This window comes from Salvelinus alpinus, chromosome 18 (genome assembly GCF_045679555.1).
Source record: "Salvelinus alpinus chromosome 18, SLU_Salpinus.1, whole genome shotgun sequence".
Classification (NCBI taxonomy): Eukaryota; Metazoa; Chordata; class Actinopteri; order Salmoniformes; family Salmonidae; genus Salvelinus; species Salvelinus alpinus.
Window position 1 is genome coordinate 26,919,886 of NC_092103.1, and position 24,405 is coordinate 26,944,290.

Below are 24,405 nucleotides of genomic sequence, written 5' to 3' on the forward strand. Positions count from 1 at the left end.
TGAAATCACTTGGAGTTGATTTGCTGCAGTTTTTACAGTCTTTTATGTCCAACAATAAAAAATTAAATGCAACAAAATCACCCGCGGGCCGCAAGTTAGGGAACCCTGCTTTATATATTCCATATATTTCACATCAACTATACAATGTATTGCAGGGATTAAACTGTGATGTGTTTCAGCAGCACTTTCTTAGTCAGTTATGATGACACAGAACACATGAATACAAAGACAGATGGATGAATGGGAGGATGTATGAAATGAATAAGGATAGGATGGAGAGAGAGAGGGATGGAGAGAAAGATGACCGATGGTTATGGATGTCTATGGCAAAGAATCACTGCTCCATGTACCTGTATTAGCAAAAGCATGAAGAGGCAGAGACTGCTCCCCCTCCACCTTCCCATACAACGAAACCTCATAACGTGTCCCAGGGGATAAGCCTTCTATAAGGGTCTTCCTGGCACTTCCTGGTACCGTGGTCACATGAGCTTGTGCCATCCCTGACAGAGCATTCACCTCCACCAAAAAGCTATCAAAGGCTTCATCTGGGGCTGACCAGGCTAGCCTCACGCTAGTGGGGCTCACGTCTGTGACATTGAGGTCCCCTAGCGTCTCCAGGCTGGAGCCCTCTGGTTCAGGTTCAGCCCCAGAGGGGATGTCCCCCGTGGGGTACAGAGATGTAGACGTAGGCCCCTCTGTGATCAGAGGAGCCAGAGGAAGGACTGTTGGATGAACAGCTCCTGTGTCAGGAGACTGTGTCGTCTGAGCACTTTTGACACTCAGAGCGACTACATCAGTAGAGGTAGACTTGGGTGCTAAATGAAAGTACATTCAAAAGGATTAAATGTGTAACCTGTAACCTCTAAAGGAGTAGAAGAAAAACAAAAAGAGTGGTTAACCTGTGGGAAGAAGATCTGGTTAGAAGAAATAACTGGTGGAGTAAAAGATTAACATAAATACCCACAAAAGCATAATGATTGATTACAGTAACAAAAGGTATATTGTCTTTTGTCTAACTTTCTCCCATTGAGGTTTGGAAGGAATAATTCTGCATTCATCACTCATCACCATTTTCTCTCTATGGTGCTGTGCAGGTTTTCTTGTTGTCAGGGACCATAAACTTCCACATGCATCGGAGACGTACATTTACACTGAGCAGCTCATGCATTAATGGCCCCTGAACAAGGGCCATTAATTTTTGAAGGTTCCGAATAGTCCACCGTAGTGACAGTACCCAGTACACTTCAAATGGATGAAGAAGCCATGCACTGCCAGTTATCCTACAACTTTGTTTATGTTTCAATATCCATATTAGGTCACCACTAGTGTACTATGCAAGCATGGATATTGGAACAGAACCCTGGTCGAACACTTTAGAGTTTGATTCATGTCTTGTTGTTTCAAGATGCATAATATGCTATTTTAACATTGTACTTTACAAGTAATACTGTAAACATTTCAGGATGAAAATGCAATGTGGATGGGATCGCAAGCAATGACAGTGAAGTGGATGAGTTTGTTGGCACAGACATACAGAGAGCAAATTGGTTGCTTTTAAAAACTCCAATGAAGGAGGAAATTGGTGTGCAAATGTAGTCTAATTGACTTTTCTGGATGTCATGCTGATCTGCAGGGAAACAGTGGAGACATTGTAACCTCTCTGAATAGCCATTCCAAGGAATACACAGATTTTCTTAATGCATTATCTCTTCAGCTAGAAGGTATCAACTTCTGATAACAAACCTACTTGGGGGGGGGGGGTTCCACAAGGTGTTTTTAAACAACCAATAGATAGTATTGTTGCTGACAGAAAGTCGCAAATTATGCCCTGCAAATGACAGCATTTACAGTCCCAGTATCCATTGCTATATTTGCTATAACCAATTTTAGTAATGTCCTTCATCTGAATTCCTCTGGAGTAGAGAAGGCATGGATTCCTCTTCATAGTTTGAAAGCAACACTTTCCGTTTTAGGACTGCCGTCCTCAGCATGCAAGAAGTGACTGGATGGGATGAAGCTAAATGGCCATTTTGTAAAGAAGGTATTATCTCAAACCTCTAATATCATGCCATCACAATACCATCATGCAAAACATGAAAGGTTTGGTTTTGAATTTCTCAACTCTTTTGTTCAAATCCTGACTTTGCTATCCAGGTAGAGTTAAAATGAGCAACGTTCAACAACAAAGGGATATCTATTGTACTGAAGGCATGCAGCCCAAAAGTAAAGCATATACCTGTAACTGTGACTGCTTCAAGCGGAGAGGATCTTTGGCTATTGCTTACTCCGTAAAGCTTTACTCGATATTCTGTGGATTCCCTCAGGCCTTGAAATCTAGAACCTTTGGCATCTCCATGGAGATGGACCTCTTTTACATCCCATAATCCCAGAGTGTCTCTACATTCTAAAATATAACTATCATAGACAACATGTGCCTTTGGTTCCCACGAAAGTTCAAATCCTTCGGACGTTACAACTGAGACAGTCAGCTCTCCCAGCTTATCCTCGAGCTCAAGCCCCATCCCTGAGATCTGTAGGTCTGGGTCAGAGGGGTCTAACGACACAAAACTAATGATATTGTCCTCCGAGCCTATGGGAGTGGTAAGCTCAGGGACCGGGTTGGCTATGTAAAACGTGAAAGAGGCTACAAGAGAAACACAAAGGCACAAATTCAGATAAGGGAGACATTTAGAGATTGTGTGTCTTTCTGCACTGTTACTGTTAGCCTCAGTGTTGTCTATTTTTGTTCCACTAATAAAGTAAGTTACAGCCTACAACTACCGGACCCTTGCCCTTAGTAATTCCACCTTCTTCTGTCGAGTAATGGTATGTATATGAGGAAATGATTTCACTCCCAAGAGCTTGTGTTGTGAAATATGTTTGGATTGATAAAGCTGTTACAGATGTCTTTATCTCTTAGGATTATATAATGCAATTCAAAACTGTTAGCAGTACAATAGGATCCATACGTTTAGCACTTGCTGAATGATTCCCACAAGAGACTATGTTTTTTACCCAGACCTGAAACCAAATCTATGACTTCAAATTGGCAAAATAGTATTGTATACTTGAAAATTGCTTTTTGCAGAGAGCAGAACTGAAACTACTTTCTTAACGGATCAACCACACATATTTGTGCCTTGCAATACGAGGGTGGAGTCAGTTGTGAAGATTCTGTTTCAACCCTCACCTGTAGATGCGGACAGGGTGGCAGGTGTGCTCTTCTTTGAGCCCCTCTCAGCAACCAGGGTGATGGTGTACATCATGCCAGGGGTCAGGTTGTTTAGGTTGTAGGAGGTGGCTGTTCCAGGGACCTCCACCTCCTCCCTCCGGCCATCCTTGGAGATGTACACCAGCCTGTAGACGGGGATCTTGGCTCGGGGTCTCTTCCACACCAGTGTCATGCTGGTCTCTGTGGACTCGCTCACTTCCAAGTCCTTGGGCCCATCAAGGTCTGTGGAGGAAAGTGGTAAAGCTTTCAATCAGTGATGATCAAGCCTTTGGTAAAATTCATAGGGTAGTGAAAGTACAAACATAATTTTTCTGTTTTAACAATGGATAGTATAGTGCTTTCATATTTCAGAACTATGATAGTTCTGAGGTTTGAAGATTGTTTCCAAAACCACTTAGAAACATCAGAACCTCATAAAGCACCTATGTTTGACTCATATTGTTGCCTAATAATCTGTTGCATTGAAAGTTATATATATATATATATATGACTGCAAAGTGTCTGTGGTCACTTATGGTGGTGGATATTTGGACTGCTGTTGAACAGTGGCTATCCTATGAAAACGTGTCAATGTATGCTCTCACTGGTTGCTGCGTTTGTGGTGGCAGGCAGGCTCTCCCTCTCGTTCTTCATGGCGGTCACACCAATTCCGTACTCTGTACCCGGCTTCAATCCTGTAATGGAGAAGAACAGAGATGAATTTGAGTACCTGATTAGCTTCAGTCCTGCAATCGAGCAGAACAGAGAAGGATTTGAGTATCTGATTAAATTGACATCAAGAGTAACAAAGTCATAGCGAATCCTATCTTGGGAAAAGCCCTTATAGCTTCTACTGACATAATTGCATGTTGGGATTTGGTCATGGTTGACCCTCACCAGTGATAGTTGCCTGAGTGTTGTCTCCTGATCCACGGGGGAACACCTCTTCGCCATGGGAACCCCCAGAGATAGGGCTGTACTTCACCCTGTAGCTGTCAACGTCTGCCCGGCTGTTTCTCCACTCCAGTGTGACGCTGTTGTCTGTCTGGCCCAGTGGCTGCAGGTCCTTGGGAGCGTCCAGGTCTGTAACAATGCAAGAAGAAGAAAGTAATATAATAAAACTGTTGACAGTGAACTCTTGATAAATCCAAGCGTGCATGATGTTATCAGGTACACTTAAAAAAATGGACTGGACATGGAATTGAATTGGGACTGTAAAATTGTAGTGTGCTCAAACACAGTTTGCACTTATCAGGAGTGCACTTATCAGAAGTGGATAAAATAAAGCCCCAACCTGTGGTGAATATCTCAGTGACTGGATCGCTGGTGCTGTTTCCCCTCCTGGAGACCAGGGACACCTGGTACTCAGTGTCCGGGCTGAGGCTGTCAATGCTGTACTGTTTGTCTGTGGTGGACAGGTCCACGCTGGTCCTCTCTGTGGGGTCGGAGCTGGGGCCGTAGGACACGGTGACACCATCCACCTGAGCCACGGGATGGAACCAGGTGACTAATCCTGAGCTGTCTGTCACATCACGCACCTCTACCTGCCTGGGCCCATCAATCCCTGGGGGAAAGGGACACGAGGAATACAATATGTTAAGGATGACTATTGCATGCTCATTCACCCACCCTCCTCTCCCCTGTAACTATTCCCCAGGTCGTTGCTGTAAATGAGAATGTGTTCTCAGTCAACTTACCTGCTAAAATAAGGATTAAATCAAAATAAATGAAAAGGGTGAAAGTATGTGCTGTTTGTTATGGACAATGATCACATACATGTTTTAAGTGCTCCCTTTGGGCTACAGACACAAGGACACAAGGAATATTGGTTTTACTTTAACTACATTTTAAGACCTGCATTGTTATAATTATAATTATGGCATAACAAATGTAATTAACAGTTTGGTTACTCTGACTGTTTGGTATGTGATTTCACTGATCTGTGTTCTGACAGGACCTCTGGTAAGTTCCTGTGTTTATTGTCACAGGAGAAGTTTCTCAATTCCATGATGTGGTGACTTCACCGGGTGAAATAGGCCATAGGTTCACACTGTATAAATCACCTACTTCTGTCATTCCTCATTCTTGAAAGCTGTGCTGAACTTAAGCTTGTATAAATACATTATGCACAATTCAGAAGGAGAAGATATTTATAGGCGCCATCAACAAGGAATTTTTAATGAAATGGCTTTTCCATAGACGAGGAGGTAGCATACTTCACGCTAGAAACCCATTTGACCTTAATGTATGGACTAACAGTTGGCAGTAAAAGCTTATGGCAGGGCTCCTTGAAAGATAAAAAGACTCTCTATTGTAATATGCAGGCTGGGCTGAAATTCAGCATTGTTCACTTTTGCAAAAAATACTGTTAAATTGAACTGTGTGAAACGACAATGGGGGTTTAGCCACTTTTTCCATCTAATCCTCATGCCATGATTGACCGTTAAATTGGTCTGTTCAGTTGTTCCTCTGTCTGCTTGTGTGATTTGAGAGGTGTAAGCATTTTCCTTATCCACCCCATGGGATGTGGGTGGTCGCCAGGATGAGTGGGAGAAGCCTGGTTTAGATTAATTCATGCATGGCATGACAATGTCAGAAGAGTTGGCTTCCCAGTTCGCACATACAGATCTGCATTTGACTAGGGGGAAAAAACATTACATAAGCTTACTGGTAGTGATGATTTTAGTAGACTGAGGTCCCCTGGTATTGTTCTTGATGACGCCCACTGAAACCTCGTACTCCTGACCAGGACCAAGCCCGGACTGCTCATACAAGGTCTGGGAGGATGGAAGGGTGGTCAGGGTCTTCCCACTCTCCTCTTTCTGAAAGGACAAATACATACTGTTTTTAATATACCATTTCTGGATTCATACATGCTACATAGCCTACTTACATATCCAACAGGCTAACTGAGGTAAGCCACGTCAATTTGTCCTTTGGATCAACAAAATAAATATTTCACACAGTTAATGTTGAGTTAAACAATAACAATTGCTACAATATAAAAATTGTCCATGGTTATTTTAGCAGGTATTTGATTACCTCAGATAAGAATGCTGCAAACAAAGCCCATTTGGCCCATAGTAATAGGGATGAAGTGCTGATCATGGATTACAGGTCCTTACATTTTATGTATGAGGCAATAAAGCCCAAACGCTGAGGAGAATGGGATTAGCAATAAACACTGCTGAGCATGACCTGGCTGCTGGAGACCTCCTTGAGGAGTGTTATAACGAGGATGCAGCCCTTTGTGAGAATGAACTTGGGAACAATACGAAGGGTATTATGGGTTATGGCTGCCCAGACCTTTGCCATTAGCAGCTGAGCAGAAAACGTGCCAGTAACAATAAGCCCCCAGATTTGTGATCTGAGGCAATGCACAGTTATTTTCCACGTACCGGTTCACATCAGCGTCATTCTTTAAAGTGTAAAGTACAGCACGCTTCAATAGTGTAACAGCAATTTGTGGTTTATTGTGCATGTTTAATTTTTAACCTTGTTATTTTGAGTTGTCTGAATTGAAAACTGAACTGACCCCAACCCTGATAGTTATTGCTACTTCACTGGACATGATAAATAGCCAAGGACTTCAAGATCTCCTCACTAAAAGAGCAAAGCCAGCTTGTGTAAATCTGTCATCTTGTCCGTGCTGTTTACTTGAATTCTAGGCAAGACCCAGCAGACATCACTTGCAGAGAGATGGATAGATTGCAAAGAGAGACAGACAGACTGACCGTGTTGCGGATGTAGAGCTCCCAGGCATCAAAAGGAATGTCCAGCTGATCCCACAGCACCTCTATTGAGGTCTCCCTCACCGATTTAAACTTCAAGCCTTCTGGTTCTGGCAGATCTGGCAGGACAGAGCGAGAGACAATAATATGTTATGCCTCATGACAATAATATGTTATGCCTCATGACAATAATATGTTATGCCTCATGACAATAATATGTTATACCTCATGACAATAATATGGTATGCCTGATGACAATAATATGTTATGCCGGATGACAATAATATGTTATGCCTCATGACAATAATATGTTATGCCTGATGACAATAATATGTTATGCCTGATGACAATAATATGTTATGCCTCATGGCAATAATATGTTATGCCTGATGACAATAATATGTTATGTCTGATGACAATAATATGTTATGCCTGATGACAATAATATGTTATGCCTGATGACAATAATATGTTATGCCTGATGACAATAATATGTTATGCCTGATGACAAAATATTGTGCATCGAGACAGTGTGTGGTTTCAAAACTTGTAAAGCATCAGTCAAATCTAGTGGTTGTGTTGGAATCACCTATTCTTAAAAATAAAACATTGTGCTGTGAAATTTTCTCCACTGGACTGAATAGCATTCTGATTACAGTTAATATGCAAATGTTTTTTTACACTTTTTTTCTAAAGTGGGTCACATTCCCATGAACCCAGACTGCTCAGAGACCCAAGTTTTCAGATCTTAGGCAAGATGTCTTATTACGCAAGCCTCGTTAAACGGGCATGACCTACATGTGGCCACCCTGGCGCTGATTGGGATGCTCTTCTTGTTGCTGAGGATGGCATAGACGTTGATCAGGTACTCGATGCCAGGCTCCAGCTCGCTGACAGTGGCAGCAGTCTTGTCTCCGCCCACTGTGAACTCCTGATACAGACCCCCAGGACCATTTGGCACATAAGTGATCAGATACTCTGTCACCAGCATCTCATTATTCCAGGTCAGGTCCACTGTCTCAGTGGTGACCTCTGTTACAGTCAGGTCCTTTGGAGGGGAAACTAAAGAGAACGAGAAAGAAAGAAAATAGAGGGATAGAAAATAGTTATATTTTTGTCTCAGTTTTTTACTGTCTCAGACACTAAGTTTCCCATGCCCTCAATATAATAATATATAATATACTGTATATATGCCATTTAGCAGACACTTTTATCCAAAGCCACTCAGCCACTAACAATCCTCTACACAAAGCTAATGCTTTCCCCAGACTCACATCTGGTAGTGGTTTGGACCGCCAAAGATCTTTGAGACAGAAGTACAGACAACTGAAATGCACAGCTTTTGGCATCAAAGGAAATCATAGATGGAAGTTTTAATCCTTTTCGCAAAAGCCCTTTGAAATTAATTCAAATGGTATATGGGGATTTTATTACGTTTTGAGTATAAAACATAACGGAAAAATAAGTAATTGGATTTAATGTGGCATTCAACCAGCACATGGAAATATCAAGCATGCAAAGTTAACAAATGAACTAAACCCAATTATTCCGTTTTTTTTCTCTCAATCAGTGGGTCAGATGAATGAAACTGTTCTTACCTTCTGAGCAGTCTTCTCTGATGTATCCCTCATCACAGAGACATTGTCCATTCACACAGCGGCCTTTGTCCTGGCAGTTGTTGAGGCAGCTCAGATCTCCGCAGTTGTCTCCCACGTATCCCTCCTCACAAATGCACTTCCCATTAACACAGCGCCCCCTGTTGTTGCAGTTATCAGGGCAGGTGAGTCCAGAGCAGTCGTCACCCGCATAGCTGTCCTGGCAGGCACATTTTCCATCCACACAGTATCCCTGGCCCAGGCAGTCATTGGGACAGCGCTTCTCACTGCAGTCTTCCCCTGTGAAGCCCTCATCGCAGACGCACTGCCCGTCAACGCAGCGTCCGCGGTTCAGGCAGTTGTTGGGGCAGCTCAGCTCGCTGCAGTCCTCACCAGTGAAGCCAGCATAGCAGACACACTGGCCGTCCACACAGTCTCCACGGCCGTAGCAGTCCGAGGGGCAGGTCTTAATACTGCAGTCCTCTCCACCAAAGCCTTCATCGCATACACACTGTCCGTTGACACAGCGGCCCCGGTTGAGGCAGTTATTGGGGCAGGAGAGCTCAGAGCAGTCCTCTCCCTGGTAGCCTACGTCGCAGTGGCACTGCCCATTGACACACTGCCCCCTGTTGTGGCAGTTGTTGGGGCAAGCCAGCTGGCTACAGTCTTCTCCTTGGTAGCCAGCATCGCAGATACACATGCCATTGAAGCAGGTACCTCTATTGTTGCAATCACCGGGGCAGGTGAGCTTGGAGCAGTCCTCTCCGGTGTAGCCAGAGCTGCAGACACACTGGCCGTCCACACAGAAACCATGACTCATGCAGTCGCTGGGGCAGGTTGTCTCCCCACAGTCCTCCCCGGTGAAACCTTCTTCGCAGTAGCAGGTTCCATTGACGCAGCGTCCACGGTCATAGCAGTCGTTGGGGCAGATGAGTTCCGAGCAGTCAGAACCCGTCCAGGGCTCTTCACACACACACTCCTCATCAACACACTTTCCACGGCCTAGGCAGTTGTTCAGGCAGTCCGTCTGAGAACAGTCCTCTCCAGTGAAACCCTCGGCACAGATGCAGACCCCGCCAATGCATTGTCCGTTCTCACCACAGTCCACTTTGCAAACCTCAAGCAAACAGTCGTTCCCTCCAAAGCCCTCGAAGCAGATGCATTTCCCGTTTACGCATCGACCTTGGTCCTGGCAGTCATTGGGGCATTCAGACTCAGTGCAGTTGGGTCCCTTCCAGCCAGGCTTGCAAATACAGCCACAGGTGTCTGCACTGTAGTTGCCACGGCCATTGCAGTAAGGCTTGGTCCCCACCTCACCTAAAGGAGCAGAGTTAAGTGAATCATAATCTTGCCCCTCACCCCCCAATCCACATCTCTAACAAATGTCATTTAGAAATATTGTAATCAAGTATTATCATCATAGACCAGAGACATTCGAAAACCCAATTATGTCCTGAATAACAATCTTCTAATCAGCACGGAGTAAGTCCATACTTCGATGTTCATTCCATTTTCAAGAGCATTTTTCCCTGTAAAAGAGAAAGCACTGCTAAACCCAACCCCACATTCAATTCCAGTGAAGCTTCCCAGAGGTTGAGTAAAACAGATGTACCTCTGAAGGAAGGGGAGGTGATGAGGTGACAGTCATCCTAAGCATGCTATAATATACCAGGATTTCTCAACCCTTTGCCCTTCAAAACACCCTAAACTTGTCCCAATTATATGATTTGCAGTATCCTAACTGTTGTGTTGTGTTTTCTAACCATTTATTTACCAGCTAAGTTGAGTGAGAGCACACGATAATTTACAGTAACGACCAGGGGAGAGGATAGGGGTTGAATGAGCCAATCAGAAGCTGGAGGTGATTTGGGATGACATGAATACAGTACTGTACCTGTGACTGGCTGAGCGCTGCAGAAGCCAGATTCTCCAGTAGTGCACTGATCTCTCAGCGTGGACAGCTCTCCCTCCAGCATCTCCAACCTGCTCAGGAGGTTCTTCAAATCCGGGAACCCTTCGGTGCATGCACACGCCTGCTGAGGAATGTTAATGCGGTGGGTGAAAACAATCTGGTTCTGCCCATCCATGGTATGTTCGGTGGTGTGGAGGCCTGATGGCGGAACTGCGTCCTGGGGCTCAAGGCTGGTACTTCCTGGAGCATCCAGGTCCACTGAGCACAAGGAGCTAGCGGGGACGTTGATGTTGTAGACATGGTTGAAGATCACTGGCTGGTCAGCACTGGGGAGGGTTATGTTGTCTCCGCCCGGGGCTGTCAGAGTCGCCCGTTTATGCCTAAGTATTTTTCTCACCAGCCCAGATTGGCAGAGGCTGAAAAGGAGAGTCAGGAAGAGGCAGCCTAGAATGCTTTTAGTACTCATGTTTGGCTCTCTTAACTGGACTCAGCTTTAGGAATATCAGGACAAAGACTGGCCAAATCTGGAAAACAGTGTAGGGGCCCTGGAAGGTAAACAAAAAACATTAAGTCAAAGATAGCCTCATTAACGCACATGGATAACTACATTTTCACAGGGTCACTCTGGGGAGACGTCCATGACTGTAAAACTTGTAAAGGCAGACAATAACCTGTGCACTCCGTGAACTACAAGACGGTAAAAATAGATCAACAAACAAAGTCAACATAACATTTTTGTCCAGACTAATGGAGGTAGTTACACTTGAACACCTGCACATTCCAACTGCATTCTGTCTATTATACCCTAGATAACAGCACCAGTAAAACTGCCAATGATAAATTCGGACACTAAAGGCCATAACATTCCAGAGGGATGAAGTTTGATGTGTAAAGGCATCCGGTGTGTATGTCATTACCCCCTCTAATCAATGGGTTTCACTCAGATGTAAATGAGAAAAGATTAAAGTATTTTCTCCCTCTCTTTATTTACCTATTCTCACAGGGTGAACACTGTCTATATAAGTTGTGAGTGATTGACACCTAACCCTTTAGTGTCTTTTCCCGCTGAGGAAAGCGACCACTGACTACCGACCCGTAGCTCTCACGTCTGTAGCCATGAAATACTTTGAAAGGCTGGTCATGGCTCACATCAACACTATTATCCCAGAAACCCTAGACCCACTCCAATTTGCATACCGCACCAACAGATCCACAGATGATGCAATCTTTATTGCACTACACACTGCCCTTTCACACCTGGACAAAATGTGTTAATGCTATTCATTGACTACAGCTCAGCGTTCAACACCATAGTGCCCTCAAAGCTCATCACTAAGCAAAGGACCCTGTGACTAAACACCTCCCTCTGCAACTGGATCCTGGACCTTCTGACGGGCCGCGCCCAGGTGGTAAGGGGAGGTAACAACACATCCGCCATGCTGATCCTCAACACGGGGGCCCCTCAACACGGGGGCCCCCGCGTGCTCAGCCCCCTCCTGTACTCCCTGTTCCCTCATGACTGCACGGCCAGGCACGACTCCAACACCATCATTAAGCTTGCTGATGACACAACAGTGGTAGGCCTGATCGCCAACAACGATGAGACAACCTATAGGGAGGAGGTCAGAGACCTGAACGTGTGGTGCAAGGACAACAACCTCTCCCTCAACGTGATCAAGACAAAGGAGATGATTGTGGATAACAAGAAAATGAGGACCGAGCACGCCCTCATTCTCATCAACGGGGCTGTAGCTAATCAAATGGCTACTCAGACTATTTGTATTCCCCCCCCCCCCCCCGGAACGCTGCTGCTACTCTCTGTTATTATCTATGCATAGTCACTTTAATAACTCTACCTACATGTACATATTACCTCAATTATCTCGAAACCGTTGCACCCGCACATTGACATTGACTCTGTACTGGCACCCCCTGTATATAGCCCCGCTATTGTTATTTACTGCTGCTCTTTAATTGTTTGCTATTCTTATCTCTTACTTTTGGGGGGTATTTTCTTAAAACTGCAATTTCAGTTAAATGCTTGTAAGGCTTGTAAGGCTACACCTGTTGTATTCGGCGCATGTGACAAATAAAATTTGGTTTGATTTGATTTGACAGTGAGCCGTTGAAAGTTGGCAACTTTTTCTCCCGCTACCTAAACCCTAATATACGCAGATTACTTTTGCATCACTGGACATCTTTGGAGACTTGTGAAGTGTCAGCTGCATGTTAAACGACTGAGATCAAGCTAACTACAGAACTGACAGTAATTTTAGCTGGTAATTAATTAATTACATTTTATGTTTGTGCTTTTCTAATAACCAATTTCCGTGTTCTATGTTTGTGCTTTTCTAATAACCAATTTCTGTGTTCATGCAAGTGACTGATTGATATCTGCAATTTGGCAGATATCAAGTTCTCAGTTTCAAGTTCTCAGCTTGGAGAGAAGAAGCCTCATGAAATATTAGTCGGTTACATTCATGAACCAAACGTTAATGATGAATTAAGTTAATTATAACTTGTCTGTGTAAGCAGTACATAAGAGAACTAACGGGACTGCCCTGGTGGAGATCACTTCAGACCGGTACTTTATGCATCTAAGTTTGACTGTGACCTCTCCAGCTTGCTGACAATAAACAATGATTCATTTAAGATTGACTTCAAGTGTCCCATGTGTAGAATTTCCATGACACACCATTTCCTTGGTTCAACAATTGTATATACACTACCGTTCAAAAGTTTGGGGTCACCTAGAAATGTCCAAATTGATCAGAAATACAGTGTAGACATTGTTAAATGTTGTAAATGACTATTGTAGCTGGAAACAACATATTTTTTATGGAAAATCTACATAGGCGTACAGAGGCCCATTATCAGCAACCATCACTCCTGTGTTCCAATGGCACGTTGTGTTAGCTAATCCAAGTTTATCATTTTAAAAGGCTAATTGACCATTTTGCAATTATGTTAGCACAGCTGGAAACTGTTGTTCTGCTTAAAAAAGCAATAAAACTGGCCTTCTATAGACTAGTTGAGTATCTGGAGCATCAGCATTTGTGGGTTCGATTACAGGCTCAAATTGGCCAGAAACAAATAACTTTCTTCTGAAACTCGTCAGTCTATTCTTGTTCAGAGAAATAAAGGCTATTCCATGCAAGGAATTGCCAAGAAACTGAAGATCTCGTACAACGCTGTGTACTACTCCCTTCACAGAACAGTGCAAACTGGCTCTAACCAGAATAGAAAGAGGAGTGAATAGAAAGAGGAGTGGGAGGCCCCGGTGCACAACTGAGCAAGAGGACAAGTACATTAGAGTGTCTAGTTTGAGAAACAGATGCCTCACAAGTCCTCAACTGGCTGCTTCATTAAATAGTACCCGCAAAACACTAGTCTCAACGTCAACAGTGAAGAGGCGACTCTGTGATGTTGGCCTTCTAGGCAGAGTTCCTCTGTCCAGTGTCTGTGTTCTTTTGCCCATCTTAATTTTTTCTTTTTATTGGCTAGTCTGAGATATGGCTTTTTCTTTGCAACTCTGCCAAATGTAATATTTTATAAAAGTAAAATCATGTGAATAAACTATGGTTAATAAGTGATAAGCAGTAATGGGCAGTCACTACCATCATGGGGCTTTTATTAATTGTTTTATTATGTGTTACAGCATTCAATCCACATAATGCATAGCGCATTTAATGTAAAAAAAAATGTATCATAGCCGAAATCGAAAACCGTGATTATTTTTCAATAATCGAACCAAACCGACGTCAAAAAGCACTAATCGCTCAGCACTACCATGCGGTAAATTAGTTAATAGACCACTGTCATGACGTTGGGCTGGGGGTAGGTTTATGACAGTCATAAATACCTCTTTTTCCCTCTCCCTACCATACTGATGTGACATAAGAAAACCCCTTGGTTAACATAGAGATTCTGGGAACATCAGAAGTTGGGGGGGAAATGAACTATATTCTGGTAATCCGACCAACTGAACATATGCGGTGGTACTTAAGGTATATTATGTCAGTTCGATTGCCCTCTGACACATTCTCATCAATGATAGAATGACATAAACTCTACTGTGGAAAGTCTAAACATCAGAGGTATCGGATTCACATGGAATTGTTGTTTAATTCAAATGTTTGGATATGAAATTATTTGTGAAGAGATTAAATGTAATTTTAGCTTCCAAATGAGAGATTTGGGTTTTCATAAGTTTGGGCCTCTGCTCAACCAGGGGCCCGCCCCTGTGAAGAGACATGGGTTACAAACTTTTCAGGCACACCCCTCTCCCTCCACTATATAAAGCCATTGACAAAAATATAACCTTCTGTTCCGAGGAGATGAGGGTGACGATCCCATGTCAGAATGGTTCAGATAATAACTACAGAACTAAGCCAACATCAGCATGAACTTTGGTTGTGAATGGTATGAACTTTGAACTCGTATTCACTATAGAAGTGATACCTCCTAGACGTTGTTGGCAACAGCAGCTACAAACGCAGGTTAGGAAGGACAGTCAGAGTATCCCGTCTACTACACAACGACGTTACTACGACGTATCCAGTGACCACCAGAGACATTCTTCAAAGGACAGAGGACTCGGTTTGGCAACACGGTCTTCCATCTACCACCAACCTACTGAAGCGCAGCTCAGAGTAAATATTTATTGCATTTTCCTTTTCCAAATGGGCGGTAATTTAGAATGCATAAGATACTGTATTTACGATAGCACAGCTTCGCCTCTGTTCCAGTCTCCCGCTCTTTCACTAAAACCCAGCCCCTTTCCTTTGTGTAACAAGCTGTCATATCTATTCCGCCCGCTAGGGACGTTTTCCTTTATGACGGCAATTTGTAATCAAGTTATGATTTAATTGTGTATGTGTGATTCTGTGTGATTAGTTAGGTATTTAGTAAATAAATAATTAAACCCAATTTTGTATTGCTGATTCAACTTGTTAGCCAGGATTCTTGCAGATAACCAAGGATTTACAACTTTCAGATGAGACTGAATAAGATGACGATTAATGTTGACTGCTATGGATGTAAAATATTACTAAATCTTTAAGAGTTTATTCGGAAGATAACAGCTCTATAAATATTATTTCGTGGTGTCCCTCTCTAGTTAATTACATTTACATGATTAGTTCAATCAGGTCATATTAATTACGGAGAAATTATTTTATAGAATAGTATATCATAGCAATTAATCCGGCATAGCCAAAGACACGACACCACTAAGATTGAGTCTAAACCTCTTTGCCAATAACAGCTAGTTTTCAGTTTTCCCCTCCCCACTCAGGCAACTCCCAGACAGTCCTAGCAAAATTCTTGTTTGAGAAATTGCCTTTTTAGTTACTTTTTGACCATTTTAATTGAAAACAATCTCAGTAAGGTTCTTAATTGTTACCCAGAAATCATTTGATATTGAGATAAAAACGGCTGCATTGGACCTTTAAGATATGTATGTTTTAAAAATAGTTTATTGATACACCCGTGCATCAATCTAAGTAACATAATAAAAAAATCCCCATCAAAATCCTTCAGTTTAAGCTAGAGATTTTTGCATGGGCTGCGTCTCAATCCACTGTATCCGCCTATGTCTCAATCCACTGTATCCGCCTATGTCTCAATCCACTGTATCCGCCTATGGCCAAGCTTCTGCAGTGTTTGTCAGACCGAGACATCCCAAAATTGGTCTTCGCACAAAAATGTCTGTAGCGTACGAACGGTTTGGCCTACAAACCACTACAAACCAGGGGAGACTCTCACAAACATGGTGTTCTTCGTTTTGCTCTGTCGTGGGACTCATCTCAAGGTAACCCAAACAAATGAATGGAAGTATGTAGGTAGTTTTGTGCTAACAAAAATAAGGGGTTAAATATGTGTCCAAAAATATATATATTTCCTGAGCTTTCTTATATAGATATAGGACAGACACCTTATTTCTTATGATTAATTTTTTGGTATAGGTATATCTTTTTGGGGTACAAAAAGTGTCACGCCCTGATCTGTTTCACCTGTCCTTGTGATTGTCACCCTGCAGGTGTTGCTGATTTTCCCCAGTGTATTTAGCCCTGTGTTTCCTGTCTCTCTGTGCCAGTTCGTCTTGTATGTTTTTCCAACTCAACCAGCGTTTTTCCCGTTCTCCTGCTTTTTGCTATTCTCCTTTTTCTAGTCCTCCCGGTTTTGACCCTTGCCTATTTCTGGACTCTGTACCTGCCTGGCTGCCACTCTATACCTCCTGGACTCTGATCTGGTTTTGACCTTTTGCCTGTCCACGACTATTCTCTTGCCTACTCCTTTTGGATTAATAAACATTGTAAGACTCCAAACATCTGCCTCCTGTGTCTGCATATGGGTCTCGCCTTGTGTCATGATAAAAAGGGGTCCTAAAATTCGAAATCAAATAGCAAAATGAATTAAAATAATTACATATGTTAGCATAGTAGATGACCCCCACCCCCCAACAGCTTTTAGAGATTAACATATGCACCCTGAGACCTGAAATAACTTCCCCCTCGGAGCCAAAGACCCTGTGTAAGGGTTGACGCTGGAGACGAGAAGCAAGTACAGGGAGTGAACATTTACTGAGCAACGGACATGGAACAGGACAGGACAGCGTCTGGACATAAACACATAACATTAATGCAGACACAGGGAACACACGGGGAAGCAGACAGAAATAGGGAAGGCAATCAACAAAGGGAAGGAGTCCAGGTGAGTCCAATGAGAGCTTCTGCGCGTAATGACGGTGACAGGTGTGCAGCCTGGCGCCCTCGAGCTCCAGAGAGGGAAAGCAGGCATGACACCCTGACTATTTCTAGTTTCATGTTGCACCTCTGTACTCATCAAAAATGAATACAGATGTAGGATTTTTACTGTATCACCCTGTTGTTGCAGGAAATGCAAACATGTAGCGTATTCGAAGTCTACAAAGGCTTCTAAAGTTTGTAATTTCCACTTAAAAATGTCAGACTTGATTTATGAATCAACCCCTACAAAAATGTAAATTAATTGTAATCCACACAATAATTGACATTTCCTGTTGCTGCACGATTATTTGCCTGCTGTGAGGAAATGCTCAAATGAAGATCCTATCGGTATGTACCGGGCATGTTGACAGCAAATGGTAATGAGGGAGGACTTTTGATCTACAAACAATATATTGACACTATCCACTGTCATTCTGTATATGGACACAGAGACGTGGGATCGTAAATCCCATCCCTGTTTTTCTCTTTGAGTGACCTGTCACAGCACTCGGTAAAGACTCTTCCTGGGTATTTTACCCCAGTTCCTCTGACACCACAATAATTCTAGTGTCAATAAGCAGTTTGGATGGAAAATTGTGTTCCATAGGATTTATTTAACTCCACACTGTACATGTTGGTCTTACCAGCTGTTTCATGCATTAAACTGAGTATGCATACCCACACACATAGGGCCAGATCCTAGCTTGAGAAATGAATATGTAAACGGAACTTGCATTAATAATGCCTTAGGAAGATGGCCAAAGCCTGCAAGAAGTGGAGATCCTCTGATCATTTGTTGCTGGTCTCTGCACCAGCTGTCATGTTGGATATGATTGGTGCATTTGGAGCAACAGTTTGAATTACTTGTACATATCTCATGTTAGGATTCAGCCAATAGTCAATATTCCCACCGGCCACTGCATATCACTCTGATGACTTCATATGCTGGACACTGTAGTCCTGTAATTTGTGGAAGACGGATTGGAAGAAACGTCAAACTGTTCTTCTCCCTCAGCGTGGGAAAACAGTGAGGGATGACTGAGTTTAGGGTTTCCAAAGGTTGGGTGGGTGTGAGGGGAGACACTACTGTAGCAAGACCCTGGTTGATCCATTGAAGGTATGCCAAACCACAGGTCTAGTAGGATTGATCATACCCAGCCCTATTTCCTAGTTCACAATAGACTGCAAATTCAGCAGTTGACACAGAGAGTTACTCTCCCCCACTGATTTCCATTTGAACATAATAAACACTACTTGACTACAGGTTATGTTACAGCCCACATGCTTTCACGACATGCCTGATCTAAGACAGTTTCATGTTGTATGTAATATAACAAGCCCCCAGATGAGGCAAAAGAAGCCTGACTGATCAATCAATATTATTGTGGCTGTCAACTCCTTTCAGGTTTTAAAATAATTGAAAGGAAAACATATACATTTTCTGCATATCCCATCAGTGATACGTATCACAGTAGACTCTGCAAAGTTGACAGCTCAAACGGCAAGGGAACGAGGAGTGGAAAGGTGGCACGCCAGATTTGTAGAGATGAGCCAACCCATGTCAGCTCACTATAGACTCTGTCAGCTCTTTGCAGAAAGACCATTCCAGAGCATCTATTTTGCTGCTCTCTGGTTTCAGTGGAAATAATGTTATAGCAGGCCCATGGCTCAGTCGGTAGTACACCTGTGATGGCAATTCCAGCGCTCCTTTTCCATTCCCACCCTATCTGCCTCTCAAATTCCTTCCTTCCACTGTCTTGCAATGTCATGAGTTAGCCATCTCCCCACCCAGTAATTGTAGGACTCGTTGTTTGGGTGATGTTATAGTGGATGCCCTGTACACTGTTTTAGCATAGTGTTTAGTATACACACATCACAAATTGACCCCATAAATTACAAGTCCTATTTACCACATTTGTAGGTAAATGCTTCACCAGAGATTGTGAAACCAACGACCTCTGTGTCACATCTGCTCCTGCCACGCCCTCCAGTGCTCATCCAGTGTCTCCTTGACCTACCGCCACTCCCCAGTGCTCTCTCCCTCTCTCTCTCTGTGTGTGTGAGACTGTGTGGGCGGAGACAGGTGTGCTGGAGTCAATGCAGATCCCCACCAGCTGCAACCTGTTCCATAATCAAGACCTCTACAAATACTCAGTCCTGCCACATCCACACTGCCAGATTGTAATTGCTGCCCAGTCAGTCCATGTTTCTAGCCGTTTGTTCCTGTTGTGGCTGTTTTCCCTTGCCTGACACTGTTTTCCTCTCTGCTACAGTTCTGCCCGCTCTGACTCTGGTCCCTGTCTCCAGTTAGACTTCTCGTCGGTCCTGCTACTCTGTCCTGGATTCCCCACTCTACGCTCCCTTGGATTCCCCTCAGGACCTCCCCTGGCCTGCACTCAATCTTCCTGGAGCGGAACAACTGAACCCAAGAGCAGACTCAGATGAGGACTTACTATTTAGGAATGACAAAATGGCCGACATTTCAATAAACTCTTAGGGAAGAAAAGGATTCAGAAAAGGATTCAGAAAACACGGGGGGTGTTTCAATAAATACCTTGGTTACCTCATCCAAGTCTCCTCATCTGAGTCTGCTCTTGGGTTCACCTGTTCCGCTCCACGTGACACTCTGCATCAATATGGAGTCTGTATTTGTCAGTTTCTAACTCAAACATGCAGTTAATCTGTTATAGGCTGATTACAAGGACCCCATTATTCCCTGGAGGCAAGGATACATTATAAAAACTTGTAGTGTATTTGAGGTTTTAAAAAGTTTCATTTCCACGTAGAAATGTTAGATTTTCCCTTATAAAAAATGTATCAACACCTACAAATATGTCTTAATTATAATCCACATAATTCACATTTCCTGTTTTAGCAAACTGGCTCAAATGAAGATCCTACACCAGTATTGTTGGATCTAAGACTCTTGATTTACGGCCTCTGTGGGTGATGAGTGGACCACATGTACGTACATTTCTCAGTTAGCAATACCCAGAAATTCCAGAGTTAAGCAACTGACAGATTTTAGATTAAATGTTTGATGGGATGTAACCTAAATTGCTTGCTTTTCTTGAAAGGGTTAGAAGTTTGTGTTGGCTGACCTCTTCCCTGGTGAGGGTAATATTGGTGGAAAGGGTAGTATACAGCAAATTTGAGATGTATATTTTTTTTTACACCACCTTAGTGTGTATGTCACCCACCTTGCATTAAACTAACACTTTTCAAAGTGTTGATAAACTAACACCCCAAGAGTGTTGGGTCCCTAACACCATGGGTGTTGAAAATTCAGACTTAAATTAACACTTTATTAGAGCTGTTGCTGTAACACTTTCTCCGTGTTAGGGAATCAACAAGTGTGGTGTTAGTGTTGTTTTAGCGCTGTAGGGTGTAAAGCCTTATTTGCATATTTATTCCCGAGGGTGTCTTTCGAGTTAATTTTAGATGTACCTGTACCACCCATGACTGTGTTTGCTAGTGGTTGTGAAATAGTTAATTAATGGTTACACAGAGCATCTGCACTGACCCTGTCTTGTACTGACTCTATGCATACTCACATGACTATACAGTACACACTATACATACACACACACCCACACACATTACACTGACACTCTCGCACAAAACCCACACACGTTCACATACACTACATACGCACACACACACGCATTTCATTATTAAATCTACCGTCTTTGCATTTGGAGCATGTGACAAATAAAATCTGATTTATATCATTCCTATTGGAATCGAGGCAGAGTTAGGATATCCAACAATTGCAACTTTTACTCACCTGCAATCTGCAGATAGAATGACTGTCAAGGTAGGGAAGATTGATAAACGAGACTACCTAAACCGTCTAAACTGGAACAACCATCTCAATAACAGGTGAAATAAGTCCAACCACTTACAGATTGGATTAGTTTAGAAACATTTGTTATTTATCTTTGTGTAGTATAAGAAAAATGAATCAATCAATGTGCATGCAGAAACATATATATATTTAACAAACTCAAAAGCAACCTGCAACAAAACATGCTTGGAAATGTGGCAATGATACCCCTCCCATATCATTTTAACTCAGAGATACCGGTAATTAACTCAATTCAGTTGAGTAACAACAACACCACCTGGTGTTGATTTCACTGTGATTCAAATAACACTTCATTTATTCACCGCAGGTGGCGTCAATTTCAATCCCACTGATGTTAATCCCACTAGAATCAACACTCAGATATAACACAACACATTTTACCTCAACACCGAGATTTTAACATCCGCAAATTTGCTGTGTAATGATGAAACGGGGAAGTCCAAATTATGGGATTTCATTCATTTATGTGTCACGTTCCTGACCTGTTTTCTCTTGTTTTGTATTTATTTAGTATGGTCAGGGCGTGAGTTGGGTGGGTTGTCTATGTGTTGTTTTCTATGTTGGGGTTTTGTGTGTTCGGCCTGGTATGATTCTCAATCAGAGGCAGCTGTCAATCGTTGTCCCTGATTGAGAATCATACTTAGGCAGCCGGGGTTTCACGTGTGTTTTTGTGGGTGTTTGTATTTCGTGTCAGTGTTCGTGCCACACGGGACTGTCTTTCGGTTTGATTCACTTTTGTTATTTTGTTTCGTGTAGTGTTCAGTTTATTGTTAATAAATCATGGACACTTTCCACTCTGCGTCTTGGTCCGATCCCTACACCTCCTCTTCAGACGAAGAGGAGGAAATCAGCCGTTACATTATGAGTTGTATCAGAAGTGTATGGTTTTGCTGTGTTTGTGTATGAAATTGAGAGCAGCAGGGAGGTTTTCCCTATCTTTAGTACTAATCTCTTGTAGATTATGGGAGGATGAGTTAAAAAAGCAGTAAAGTTAAGTGTGTGTGTGTGTGTGTGTGTGTGTGTGTGCGTGCGTGTGTGTATTTTGGGTTGGAAGTGTCTGCAGAGATAAAGATGTAACAGATTCCATTTCTTTCTGCTAGGAAAGAATCTCAGTGGAAGGTTTGAAGTTAACTGCAAGAGATGGTCAGAAATATTGATGATATTCACAGCTACTAAAAACCCCAGAACAAACTATAATTATTAGTTTGAGTTATATATTTTGGACACCCTGCGATTTCAGAGACACATAATTCAGATTCAGAATGGGGTTGATCAAGGACATCCCCTTTCACCATGGGACTTAGGGAGACGTTTGTTAGAAAGAAAAAATAAATAAATATCAGTGTTTTCTTTAAAACAGAATTACTGGAGCCTTATAACTCTTCTCCCATCCTGGCGTGGAACTGTGAACTTTCCCACATGGAAAACAGGGATGAGGAATGTTGGCCCTAGATCCGGGACATCTGTTTTGCCTAGTCCAAGACCAAGGCATTAATGCACGAGTCATACTGTATGTCCAGACTGGGGCAGCCTTTATGCTCAGACACTTTAGCAATTAGCTAAATTCCCCCCGAAGCTTAAGACAAGCATTAATGCAGGTCCACGGTTACTTATATCACAGACGTATCACCTTTCTAAGAAATGGGCAGGCTGGCTGCTCGATTCAGAGCATTATGGTCGGTCCCATATGGGGTGACAGAGGCGGAGAGAGAAATGAAAACTGTTAAAACCCCCTAAGGTCGATTCCCGCACCTACGCGGAAATGTAATTAGTATAATTTAAAAATCCCCATGAAAATCTGTCAGTTTATCTGGTTTTTTTATCTGTTTTTTTGCATTGCATGTGTCTCAATCAACAGCATCCACCTACAGTATGTAACACTTTCACAGTGAAAGGTGACATAGCTAGAGCAGTGTTTGTCAGACCATGAGACATACCAAAAATCAGACTTCTTACAAAATCGTCTGGAGCCTACAAACTATTATGACCCCTCTATGGAAAGATGAGACTTCTTTTTGCTCTACAACCCCCACAAGCGTCTTGTGGAATTCGTCTGAAGTCCAAACAGTTTGGGCTACACACTAATATGACCCCTCTGTGGAAAGGTGAGACTCTCACAAACACGTACATGTCAGTTGTTTTGCTCACACAAGACTCCTCTGAAGGTCGTCAGTAACAGTTGAAAGAATGAATGAAAGTATATGTGGAGACTGTTTAGTGCCAAAATAAAGGGTCAAATACGTTTAAAAAATATATATAATAATAATAATGTTTCGTGATCTTTCGTATATCCCTCAGATATAGGAAATACACTTCAGAACAAACTTCCTTTAGATTTGTTTTGTTCCATGTAGTTAATCTGTTATTCAATGCGTTTGTATTGGGCTAATGTGTGTGTGTGTGTGTGTGTGTGTGTGTGTGTGTGTGTGTGTGTGTGTGTGTGTGTGTGTGTGTGTGTGTGTGTGTGTGTGTGTGTGTGTGTGTGTGTGTGTGTGTGTGTGTGCATAAATATTTTTCCAGTACATTATATTTATTTTTTTGATACTTCAAGTGGTCTTAAAATGCTAAATCCAATGGCAAAATAATATTTGATATGACCTTCTTAAAACAATTCCATATAGTTTAGTAGAACCCCCCCCCCCCCCCCCCCCCCCCCCCGCCCCTCCTCGGCATAGACAGGGCTTAGACTCTGGAGGGATATTATTAATTAAATACATAATTCTTCCCACACAGCAATATGCATTTTTAAATTCATTAATATGCTGTTGAGTTTCTTTGTCCCAGACTGTAAATAAATTTGAGCAAATTTAACCAAATGTTTAGTCTTGCAGCACAATCCCTTTACAAACAAAGACATAGTCCCGTAGGCACTGTAACCACGGTTAGTCTTCTGTATCTCTAACTCAACAATTCATTGATTCCATTGGAAGCTGAGAGAGCAAAGTTCTCTTCACCACTATCACTCATCACCACCACCTACACACAGACATAGTGAGTAGGATTTGGTCTATATAGAGTCTTCAGTTCTCGCTCTGTAATTCATAACACCATATCCATGAGAACGGTTGGAGTGAAGCGCGGCATGGTGTACCTCTTATGGAAAACAGTCTCGAAACTCTTGTCTCGGCGGCGTTAACAGCATGTCAGGACTTCCCGGTCTGTTCCAGACACAGCCGTCGATCATGCACATCTGCTTGTTTGCTCATTTCGTTTTTTCCTTGGGATTTTTTATTTTCCGTTAATGGGAACAGGAAGGGCTGATTGACCAAGCTGCTGGAACAGCTGGGGAACCTTTCCACTTAGTGGGTGAGAGTGTAGTGAGTGCAATACCTGAGGTCC

At 42.7% G+C, this 24,405-nt stretch overlaps 1 protein-coding gene across 7 annotated transcripts in view; it reads right to left on the reverse strand.

Annotated features, from left to right (window-relative positions):
• tnca (tenascin Ca) overlaps positions 1-24,405 on the reverse strand; it is a 42,742-nt gene that overhangs the window by 12,591 nt on the left and 5,746 nt on the right. For 4 of the 7 annotated variants that reach the window (XM_071350810.1, XM_071350809.1, XM_071350808.1 and 1 more), the window contains exons 2-10: positions 10,432-10,994; positions 8,541-9,854; positions 7,741-8,004; positions 6,946-7,061; positions 5,880-6,033; positions 4,506-4,775; positions 4,109-4,294; positions 3,817-3,906; positions 3,191-3,454 (exon numbers count right to left, since the gene is read on the reverse strand). In XM_071350810.1, the coding sequence (XP_071206911.1) occupies positions 3,191-3,454; positions 3,817-3,906; positions 4,109-4,294; positions 4,506-4,775; positions 5,880-6,033; positions 6,946-7,061; positions 7,741-8,004; positions 8,541-9,854; positions 10,432-10,915 (3,142 nt within the window). In that variant the 5' untranslated portion in view covers positions 10,916-10,994. Of the gene's footprint in view, positions 1-350; positions 816-2,236; positions 2,645-3,190; positions 3,455-3,816; positions 3,907-4,108; positions 4,295-4,505; positions 4,776-5,879; positions 6,034-6,945; positions 7,062-7,740; positions 8,005-8,540; positions 9,855-10,431; positions 10,995-24,405 lie in introns of all 7 variants that reach the window. The other 3 variants (XM_071350805.1, XM_071350802.1, XM_071350803.1) reach the window with 2 other exon arrangements.